Source organism: Gymnodraco acuticeps, unplaced genomic scaffold (genome assembly GCF_902827175.1).
Source record: "Gymnodraco acuticeps unplaced genomic scaffold, fGymAcu1.1, whole genome shotgun sequence".
Lineage (NCBI taxonomy): Eukaryota > Metazoa > Chordata > Actinopteri > Perciformes > Bathydraconidae > Gymnodraco > Gymnodraco acuticeps.
In genome coordinates, this window is record NW_022991628.1 from 774,806 (window position 1) to 786,808 (window position 12,003).

General features: G+C 41.0%; 1 protein-coding gene across 10 annotated transcripts in view; it reads right to left on the bottom strand.

Moving 5' to 3' along the window:
- Positions 1-12,003, bottom strand: part of LOC117534100 (NMDA receptor synaptonuclear signaling and neuronal migration factor) — a 42,787-nt gene that overhangs the window by 20,920 nt on the left and 9,864 nt on the right. For 3 of the 10 annotated variants that reach the window (XM_034198149.1, XM_034198144.1, XM_034198146.1), the window contains exons 2-6: positions 10,937-10,998; positions 9,771-10,736; positions 9,082-9,148; positions 7,903-7,908; positions 564-616 (exon numbers count right to left, since the gene is read on the bottom strand). In XM_034198149.1, coding sequence (XP_034054040.1) covers positions 564-616; positions 7,903-7,908; positions 9,082-9,148; positions 9,771-10,736; positions 10,937-10,998 — 1,154 coding nt within the window. The remainder of the gene's footprint in view (positions 1-563; positions 617-7,902; positions 7,909-9,081; positions 9,149-9,770; positions 10,737-10,936; positions 10,999-12,003) is intronic. The other 7 variants (XM_034198152.1, XM_034198151.1, XM_034198154.1 and 4 more) reach the window with 5 other exon arrangements.

Sequence of the window (12,003 nt, forward strand, 5' to 3'; positions counted from 1 at the left end):
ACAAACTGCTACTCAAGCCACATCTAATCCACATTTTTTCGACGTGTTTTCAATACGACACACACTCCTCCATTGTTACCAATCATCACTTCTGTATTTTCCTTTAAAAATATATATTTAGAATCTTTGTCTTTACAACAAACCGAACAAAGACCCGAAACATTCAAAGCGATGCAACAGGAAAGGACCACCAACACACTCGTATAGACAGGAGCAAGACTCATATGGCTGCTTAATCAATACACACACACACACACACACACACACACACACACACACACACACACACACACACACACACACACACACACACACACACACACACACACACACACACACACACACACACACACACACACACACTGATAAACATATACTCCTCAAGTGATTCAATATTACGTTTTATAATCCCAGTCAAAGCAGACGCGCTTTGGTGCCACACGCGTGCAATAAACACACCAGAACACAAACAGAAAAACAGATGATGGCGAGGTGGAAAACACAACAGTCAGTTTGAGCAAACATATCAGCCACACACACAAACACACACATCTCTGACTCACTCTGTGCTTTCATCCTCCTGCTGCCCACCATCCGAAGATGCTTCCGGAAGTTCCTGTGGGTAGGGAAATGAAAACATGCGAGGGATAACAGAGGAAAGAGGAAGGCCCAAAACGTAAAGAAGAGAAGGAGGAAAGAGGGCGGGAAACGACAAAGCCAGGGAAGACAAGTAGGAGAGTTTAGTGTCAAGCTTCTGTCTCTAGGTTAAAAAAGAGATAATTATAGGTAAATATACTCATTTTATTGTCACTGTGAGTGGAAAATACTTGTCACAGGAGCAGTGTGGGTGTAATGTACCACACTGCCAAAGCACCGCTAATTATCCTTTCAAAGTAAAGATTTAATGAGTCTCATTGACGTAACAGCCACAAGGGAAACACTTTTCTAGTGTTTTATAGGTTTCAATGCATCAGAGTGAGGTTATTTAGTCAATATTTAAAATTATAATAATAATAATATATTAACATAACATAACTAAACATTTTTATAAAAATGTGTTATTAAAGGATGGCAACTTCTACGTATAAGGCAGGATTTTACGCATTAAATACGTCCAGAAGATCCTTAAGACCCTATTACATGGTTTAAATATAATCATTGTTATAACAGATGAAATAGACATATTCTATGTTCTTTGCTGCTTCCAACAATCAAGCTTTCTATAACACATAGGTGTGAGCAAGCTCTCTGATTGGTCAATAGGCGTGTTTGATTCCACGATCAAAGAACGGTCAAATAGAACGTGCCTTTTCACAACAAGTCAGTATCCCTCCGCGTCTGAGAAAAACGATATACCCTTGGCCTGAAAAGCAAACTGCTTGCAGTACAGGCGTACTGCTTGCAGGCGTGCCGCAGTACTGTCGTACCAATAATGACGTTAAAGAACGGCCTCTCGTGTATGATTGCTTAATTAAACCCTGCCTGCAAGAGGCCAATGGTGATCCATCATCCTGAACAATACTCAATATCTTTGTAAACCATATTCTTTTTATTTGACATAACCGTTTGTTCAAATGTTTTATAAGCTTACGTATTTCTCAGGTCAGACAGAAGCAGAGCACTTATTACAAGTCCTGTGTCATAAACATTAACATTCACTTTAGGAAACCCTATTCTGTCAGAGACCGCTGACCGTGAATAACCTTAACTTACAATAACTGTTCTTCCACCCTCTGAAAAAAATCTTCAAAAACAGCTTGAGTGCACAAGATGAGTCAGACAATGGATTTGTCTATACATAACAGTATATCTGTGAAACATGTGCTAATGATTGCAGACTCTATTCCAGTCATTACAGGATCAAACACCATTTGTATTACATCTGTGGTGTGAAGTAACCTGAGTGCACGAAGCCTGTTTTCCTCATTATTCAAATGTAGTCATAAAAATGGTTAACTGCTGCATCTCATTGAGGCTAATGAGTAAAGTTAATTCACCAAATTTGTAAAACAGTGCATTATTAACATTTTGAACCTTATCTTTCCAAAGCGTGCTTGTTGTCTTGGTCCGTTCCTTTACTCCTGTTTCTTCACACACTTTAATGAGAGGATATGTCAGATTATCAAATAAATGCTGTGTTGTATCCGACTATATGCTACAAACCTGTGGAGGTACTTTCTCTTTTGTTTTCAATTTGCAAGGTTTAGCTACTTGCATTAGCTTCGTAAAAGTCAACCATAGTATTCATGTCTCCTAGCAACAATGAAACTCTCTGACTACACTGTATATTTGTAGTCTATACGTAATTAAATACAGAAGCTTTGCATTACCATGTTCCACTTGAAGTCCATTTTGTGTATTTAGTAAGAAAAAAGCAATATGGCTTTTATAGTCGTCCCTATGACTGCCTGTCTCAGACCGCCGCGATGTTCTATGCAAGAGTCCCAGATAAACATCCTTTTAGCTTCCTGCCTCCCTCCCATGTCACATCTACACACAGTTTCAGCACACCAAGCCAACAGTCTGCACTCAGGATGAATGATCTCAGCGTGTGGTTTTATGTATGTGTGTATCTGTGCGATAGTGGGTCCATGTTTATTATTCATAGTGGAGAAGCACATAAAAAAAATAAGCGACAATGTCAGCAAACCAACAGTAAACTCGCTACACCAAACGATGCATTTCCCTGCTCATTTAATGTGCAAACACAAATCAAGGCATCGTTAAAAACAGGAGAGATCACTGCTACTTGCACTTTGAGATCTTTAACACACTGATACACACACTCTCCTGTGCTTAAACCTCAGCTGCCCACAATGAGAGGTGTGGACACGGATAATGAGATTTAGACTGCAAGAGAGGAAATGTGAGAGAAACCGTGGCCTCCTCCATTTCCAACTAAAGACAATCTGACAGGTGCTGCCACCCTCGTCTTCAGCTCTTCCTTTGATGCTCTATAACTCTCCATAACTTCTTTCCCATCCACATTTTTGCCTGCATTTTCAGATTTTGCTTCAATTTGACTCTCTTCTGCCTACTCCTGTTCCACCTTCTCCATATCTTTATTTGAATAAGAATGATGATCACACCTGCATTATTTCTCACGTTATTTCCCCTCCTTTTCTACCTTACTGTACAAGCCATTCCTCTTTTCTTTCACTCCCAAAGACTTTCCTGTATGTGTCTTTCTCTTAATAAAAACAGAGCTTTCTCCCAGTTATCTGGTTTCTTTGATAGTATTTGCCTAAGGTTTGATCAAATTGTCAAAAATATACTAACTATTAAGTACTCCATATGCGGTATATTATTGGATTATGATCATTAATGCATGAATGTGAGCTAAGGCTCATTTTAACTTCTACATAATGCTGTGTAGCTTTCACCATAATGCATCCAAATGTATAAGTTCAGTACATTTTGTAATATGAGTACAGTATTCAACTCCTATAAGTATATGGATGGAACAATATTAATTTGGGATTCGAACCACACTAACTATAAATTGATATGTTGAAATTTGTTGGTATTCCAATATGTTATAGTACTATTTTAAGATTTGAACAGCATATTTGTATGATTACTGATATAATATCATAGATCACATTGACTGGCCAGGGGAATCGTGACTTTAAATTCTCCTTTCCTCCTATGTGATAGTGCATTAGAAGTATAGACTCGCTAAAGTGCCTGAAATGTGTACTCAGTAAAGTCAGACTTAAGAAAAGTCAGACTTAAGAACTGATTTAATTGTGTAGAGATGGTAATGCAAGATGAAAAAGTAAGTGAACCCCTCACATCAAAGACACCAGGTATAATCTACTCTCCCATTGTGAAAAAAAGCACTCTCAGAGTACACGGGCTGAATTAGAGCAATACTGAAATAGCTCTTTCCTTTGTGCATTGATGTTGTTATAACTATGGTTCAAATGGTCGTCTATGTGGGGATGAGGATCTTGACAGAGGCACTGCCTGCTGTATGAGAGTAATCATTTCTGCTCTGCTTTGCGGCTTTAGGGGACATCTTTACTAAACTAATGCAGGAAGATTTAAAAACACTTTTACATGTCAAAGGATTTTTTCATCCACACTGGTGTTTTAAAGCTTTTTCTAAACTTTGCCAACCACATTGAAATACGGAAATGCTTCCATTTTTACCCTTCGGCTGTACATCATATGAATATAATATAATATAATAAAAAGGAAGCTTACAGTCATATTAAGGGTTTTTTGTTAAAGGGAAATAGGGCTGAAGAAAAAAGTGCTTCACCGAGTCAGGAATACAACACTGAAATGTCAGAGTTCATAAGTTTCCCTTTATTCAGTTTAAGATGGCTTCCTGTTTGATCTGCTTTTAGTGGTCAAATACTCAGCTTAGTGAAAACAAAAGACAAAAAGGAAATACTTAAACATACTATTTTACAATTTTACTGCCGTGGTTGAATGTGACATTATTGGATAATACAAATTTAAGTAATGGTTTCTGTTGGATGGCGGACTATTTTTCCCGTGGTATTTTATGCAACTTTTCTGTTATGCTTTTACCCCCATTTTCAAATCACACATTTTGATGAAAAAACACCAATGTCAGTGAACTGACACTGCAGATGGATCACACTATGAGATGGAATTGAGATGCGCGGTCTCACATTCGCCATCTGTCTCCGTGTGACGGAGCATATGGGTGGGGCGGTTTCTGAACTTGTTGCTGATGACACTACTCCTGCAAGTGTTACAGAATCTCACTCCACATTTAAAAAAAAACTTTGAAGTGATTCTCATTCACCCATTTCTGTAAGGGTGGTAAATACATTTTACAGTAGAATGCTGCGGTCTCATTCAAACTTGTATTGTAGGTTTTGAATAGTATAAAAAAAAAGTATAATGAACGAATGACTCTAATGTCATACAAAAGTCTTACCACCAATACAATTAATCTAGGTGTGGCTGAGTAGCATTCACACTATGAGAAGGTTTGCAAGAGTTTTTTCAAATCATTCAAACAGAATGTACCACTTTTTTCGGAGACCACAAATTCAGGGGTGGCAGTACAATTCCAGCCTAGAAATGTGGGCACTCTAGCAGGGCACTCAGTGGATCCTTTTTAAAGCTGACGTCCTCACCTTCAAATGCCACGTAGTGAATCTTTGGCTTAGTCAGATTAGAGGCAGCTGTAAATAAGCGACAACGGAGCTACAGTATAGCCAGAAACAAGCCAACAGCAAAGCACACCCTGGCAGGGGCCGCTTCGTACCTCTGGATGACTTCTGCAGAATCCTGCTCCCTCTCTCTCCTTTTTCTCTGCACAAATCCCCGGAAAGCCCTGCCGGGACGTGGCACAGTATTAAAGGGATGAGAGAGCGAGAATGCTGGCGTAGCGAGGGGTAGGACAGAGCGGGGGGGGGGGGGGGGGAGGGCTGGTGCCAGGGGGGGGGGGGGGGGCTGGTGCCAGGGCTTTTAGCGGCAGGGTTTATTTGGCTGCAAACGGGAAGCTGTTGCTGGTAGGCAGCAGCTAGCTGAAGACCAGAGAGTCAAATCACATCACTGTTCAAATCTTATTTTCTATTCACCCCTGCAACAAATGTGCCAGTATACATGTGGTATAATGCATCTGAGACGCTGGTCTGGTGACCTCATGTGGCTTTTCAAAGGTGCCTTATGAGATATATGTTTTTTTTTCTGAATTGTACTACTTTTGCAGAATCAGTCATGGATACTTGTTGTGTATCCTCATGCAGTTTAGAGTAATCTTGAGAGTGTAATTCTGCCACTGAAGGCCTTTGGGCTTAAGTAACAGCTCAACTCGAAAATAGTGCACATTCTCCATTGCTGTGAAGTTAATACTTCATATTCACGACAGTTATGTTGTTGTGTAAGTCGTGTGTCCTTTCATATCAAAACTTTTTTAATAGAAAAAAGTGCAGAAAGTGACACCACCTTATGTGTCAAAGTACAAACATGGTGTGAAATGCATCACTGTTGATGTGTGATTATGTCTTAATAATCGCACTTATTGTTGTTCAGATGTAACCCAACGATCCTGTGAAGCTGATTAAAATGTTTCCATGGCAGAAAGAGAGCTAGAGATAGAGCATCTCTGACCATGCTACATTTAATTGACCGACTCTGTAGTGGAAAGTAGCTTGTAAAATCCACCAAAGAACAAAATGTTCTTTAAAAGGTCATGGCTGCCATTGTTCTTATTTTCTTAACAGGCAACAAATCCTATAAAAAGACCAAAACCTGCCAGTCTGTGGCTCTCAACTGCAAGCCCAGTCGTATAAATTGGCATATTTCTTGAATAAAATATAGGATTTTGTAGTTTTAAGCGAACCTTACTCAAACAGGGGTAAATAAATGGTGCCACTAGTACAAAAAGCAACACGATGGCTTGTTACAGCTTACTTCAAATGAGCTACACTATGTCTGTTCTTCGTAATAGCTCAGGAGGAGTGGTTATCCACCCTCCAGAAGGTCAGTGGTTCAATCCCTCGCTGCAAATCTTCACATTTTGAATAAATCCTCAAAATGTACTTTGAGCCAGCAGCAGGAGGTCAATATACAAAGAACTTGAAAGCATTTGAAAGCAGCTCGGTTAGTTAGGTTTAGTAAGGTGAGATGTGTTTGCAGCAGGGGTTGTGCAGTATGAAATGTGAAGAACTAGCCTTAGTTTATTCATAGCAAACTACACTATTCCTCTTGTCATTTATCTGATGGCTTAACCTTCTTCTCTGATCACCAATACTAACCTCTCATGCCTAACTTGTTCCTCTAACTACTTGTTCTTAGTGTGAAATAAAAAAAAACTAGATTTTTTTTTAGAGCAGATATGGGATTTTAGAATGGTTTCAAAACTACTTAACTTCTTATAAATCCATCCGGTGATTCAAAAATGTAATAAGGAAGCGATCGAATAATTGATCTATATTGCCCATTTATATAACCTACTGAATTTATGAATTCATATTTGTATCAATGTACACACTTTGCACGTTAGAGTAGGTATTTGCCTGATTAACAGTTAAGGAGCTGTTTAACGCTGTGTCTGAGTATTTTTACTTTGTCAGTTCATTAAGTCCATTAAAAAGTGTGACAGTGATCTAAATGAATGCATCATGGCAATCAACAATACTGTCAAAGTCAAACAAAGTCATCTGTCAGTTTTTGTCATTTTTAGTTTACTCCTCCATCCAGAAATAAAACGCAACAAATTATAACTCATATAGTTTTACCAGAAGGCAATTGGGATCACATGTTAGCACTATAAATACTTGTTCCTAACAAATCTGTCTATAGCCAATTACCACAGTCAGTTCCAAAAACGCCTAAAGTCCGCCAGCACAGATTTTGTGATAATTGGAGATGGCGGTGGAGAGGGATTAGAGCACTAACAGGAGTGCCACACAAATCTAATATGGCCAAACTCTTATCTATCGATGTGTGCTAAGTGAGGACGGGTGTGCGTGTTGAACCGACATAACTGCTGGGTAGATGTGAGCTGACAGGTCAGCCAACACACAGACGGACATTTTCCTGACTTGAGAATGGCAGAATAACTCGACCTCAGTGGATTACTCTGGATTTGAAAACTACATTTCCCCCTTCTGGCAAGAAAGAGTAATTAAAATGAAAATAAATTCGCTGACTTGGCTTCTACCTCACAATCCATAATTCTATATCAGGAGATGATTGATGCTTCTCGAAAATCTATTTTTTTAGTACCTCAAAAAAAGGTCCACCCACTCCCTGGTTCTATCCTGTAATGGTCACTTTGTTTTCAATCACCCAGCCCAGGGATGAAGGTTAAATGGTAGACATCGAAGTTAAGGAACAGCAGTTAAGTACAAGAAGTAAGCGAGCTACATGTAAGTGATAAAAGAAAGCATGCATGGGAAATATACTCACGATATCCTGTTTGGTTGTCCCATTGTTAATTAGCACGCAGGAAGAGAGGAGAGGGAGAAAAAAACAACATTTCAGACACCGGTGATTAATGAGGCCGAAAAACTGTGAGGCATAATGAGACAGTAAGTGTGTGTTAAAGTTGACCTTGCTGCTGGTCTAAGCTTATTTAAAAGACAAAATGAACGACCTATTTTATATTGAGTCTGCCTTTGTGTTCAAGTTGTTTTGTACAGACTAACACTCATTCTCACTCACACACATCAGCCTTTTATTTTTTCATTTGCTTTAAAAAACTCACTTTTTTAATATAATGTCTGCCTATGTTTTTGCATATGAACTAAAAAACTGTTTACGTTACATTACTGCCAATAAAGTACTTATTGAAGCCGTGCTAGCAACATGCCTTTGGGGATTTCGATGCCCTTCTTGGTTGGTTGGTGGTCCACCACTTGGGTTCAGACTAAACTATAATAATGTTGGTGATACTGTACTTTTTCAATTGGCGACACCATCAGCTCTTCCAATACTCCTATTCATTACTTAATACCTGGAAAAACGACTGTGTATAGCATATGTTAGCATGCTCAGAAACTAAACTAAGATGGTGAACATGCTAAACAGCCAGATGTTAGCAATGTCATTTTAACCATGTGAGATCCTGGTAAGAAGCTCCACAGCTATGTTTACATACAGTACACTAACATGGCTGCAGACTCGTAGTCTTATAACTTGCTCAAGATAAACGTATACTTAATTCTTTATTGACAAGTGTTGAAATATGAAATCTAAAACATCTGCAATCCAGCGGTTTGGAAGTGATAATGAATTGTGTAATCTCAGATGTCAAATCATCTTGATGAGCCTTTAAAACAAATCATGGATTAATTATTCAGCTAAAATTAACTAAACATTGGATTGTTTTTCCTAAGGGTCTGCAAGCTGTTTTTATAGCTTACTGAAATGAAAATCAATGGCAGCCTGGAAGGGAAGAAATCAATCTAAAAACCTATAGCATGCTTTGGATAATGGTGTGCGGTTTATGTAAAGTATGCAGTTTGGAGTTAATGGTCTGAAACATGCAAACACACCAGTCCGACCTTTAAAACAACATAAGTGTGATCGTGTGTGTATTTGTGTACATGTGAGATTGATGCGTGTGCTTGAAGGTTGGACACTCACGCCTGCATGGTTGTCGTGGCAGTTTGAAAGCTGAACATGTTTTCCTTTGGGAACCAGTTAGTGTCCTCTGCAATTAGAGAGACAAATGTTAAATCATGAGTTAAGTACAAAACATGAAATATCTATGTGCCATATTGGCTAACGTTGTAATCAATATATTTGATATATGGATGCACAAAACCAGCGACAGCACCAGCACTTCACAGTCCACCACTCCACAAATGGAGAGAGGGAGACACACAGAAGGAGACAGCAGAGGGGAGAGACGGGGAGACGAAGAGTCAGATCAACAGACCACCACGTCACATCCAACAACAAACCCTCAATCCCCACCAGAGCTGAGAAGAAATAGATTTGAATGCAAAAGGAAATTACTTTCAACTGTTTTCTCAAAGTTAAAATGAAAAAAACATCTAAGTGTTCTAGTAATTGCTTACTTATTGCTTACTCAAGTGTAGACTGATTTTCTGCTTATTTCAACAGAAGTGGTTCTGAAACTTTTAAAAGGCTAAAAATATCACTTGTAAAGAAATATAATTAACAAATACTAGACTAATGGGAAAGGAAGTTTATTGGATCCTTATTTTCTTTTTACTAAAGTTGCAATCAGGCAAATGAAAGAAATGCTATTTCCTCTCTGGTCCAATACCAAACCCCAGCAAACCCACCAATGGGGTCTAAAAACATACCCTTACCCCCTCCCGCCCTGGTTTGGAATTCAGCGCCTCTCCTCTCCTCTGTGTCCTCCGCCCTCTCACCTCTCTCCAGCCCAGTCATCCGGTCCACACTCCACATCCGCTCTAGGCGTCGGTGCTGCTTGCCTGCCTCTCGGGACGCGCTCTCCAGGTCCAGAGACCCCTGGCTCCGCGAGGGGGCCCCGCTGCAAGACTCGCATGCTAGCCCGCTGCACTCTGCCTCCCCCTTTCCCCCCTCCCCCCAGCCGCGGATGTTGTGGGCGCTGACAGAGGTCTGCAGCGGGGGTTGAGACAGGTGATGGTGGTGGCCGTGGTGGTGCGATCCATGATGGGAGTGGGATCCAGTGACCGCAGAAGACTGCTGCTGCTGGTTGCTACTGCTGCTTCCACTCGCCCCCCCACTGCTGGAGGTGGTGCCGGAGAGGCCGTGGTGGTGGTGGTTTCCGTGGTGAGGGTCGTGATGGTTTCTGTGATGGTGGTTGTTGCCACGGCTGCTGCTGGCATGGTGGTGCTGGGTTGGAGACGTTGTGGCGGAGGAAGGGGAACCCTGGATCAGGCCACTTCTGGAGGCCACCCCGCCACTCCCCGACTTCTCCTTCAGGACGTCCAGTTCTAGGCTCTCCTTGCTGCCCCGGCCGCTGCTCATCAGCATACCGCGCTGAGTGGTGATGGTGTAGACGCGGGCAGGCTGCAGGGTGCACTCAACACTCTTCTGTTGGTCCTCCTCCGCTGAGAAGCTGCGCTCAAGGGAGAGCTTTGATGCTTTGGTAGAGATGGTGATGGATGGTGGAGGTGGCTGGTGTAAGCCCAGCGTGGGTTTCACCTGGCCGGGATCCCGGTTGTCCTCACAGCCCTTGGTGGTGTTGGAGCAGGGATGGAGATGATTGTTGTTGTTCGGGCCAATCTTGTCACTCGGCGACTCCGGTTCGGGACCCACCAAGGTTTCACACAGTAGATGAGCTAGAATGGCGGAAAAAAAAAGACAAACATGAGTGTTAGAGAAGAATAATTACTCTAAATATCATCTTTCTTCGGTTATCAGCTTTTGCAGTGATGATTGCAGCTTGGCATTTCAGCAGAGGGTGAGGTAGGAGAGCACAAAGGAATAGGCAGAGCAGCATAGAGGGATGGACAAATGGCAGGATGGCTGAAACGCTGACCTGATCCGTTTCGGTTTTCAGGGTGTGTGTGGGACAGGTACTCTCCAAATGCTCGGGCTGCTCTGTGGGGACACACACACATGACACACATAAAGACATTAATTCATGGTTGGAAAGGAGGGGTGAGTTGAAAGAAGAGGAAATGGGAGGGTAGAGAGGAGAAAAGGGCAAGGGAATTGTAAATTATAAACCTAATTGCCTTCTTTGTAGGCTTTTGCCACCCACAGATTAGAGATGCAGCTGTTTTATCTCCACACTTCAGGCAGCCACAGACTGAAAGAGAGAACGTGAATGAGACAGCCGGATGAGATCAAGTGAAGAATTGTTCAACTTCCTTTCTCAGTATGACCTCAGTTTGCGTCAGTGGATGTAATTACAGCAGGCAGACCATAGGTGTTTTTTCTTGGTTCATAAATGGTATTTGTGTTTGTACCGCAAATACTGTATGTTCATGTCAACTTAAACGCTTAACCTTGACAACAATTGAAGAAGATTGCTTGGATACGTGCTGAAAACAGAAGCTGTGAGTTCAGTGACCACCGTACTGAATCTCATAATGTGCTCATTCTTGTGTATAGTGTCTCTTTTACTCACACACAGAAATAGACAGACAATAATACGCTACAGACGTCCATTCAGCCACACTGAGCAAAAATCCAATATCATTGAGGGCTTCAGCTTTTAATGAAATAGCCCCGGGTCTTGCAATTGAATGACACTGACCTCCTAATGTTCCTCTGTGTGACAGGAGAGGAAAATGAGCCGGGGCAAAAGAGAGACGAATTACTCCCAATATGTGCTTTCAATGTCAATCTGGAACTGAGAGGATATGAACCGCAGCAATAACTATTAGGAATAACGAGTCATGACTATTATTAGGAATTATTGGAGGGATGAAAGGGAATGAGAAAATGTGAGAACCTCTAATAGTGTATGATATAAATATCAGGTAACTCCTATAGCACTGTATGCAAACTGAACAGGTCACTAATAATCTATAACTTCAGGAAGACTGATCAGTTGTGAGTCAGCATATTATTTTCCTTTTAGCAAACTTGGTTATATGC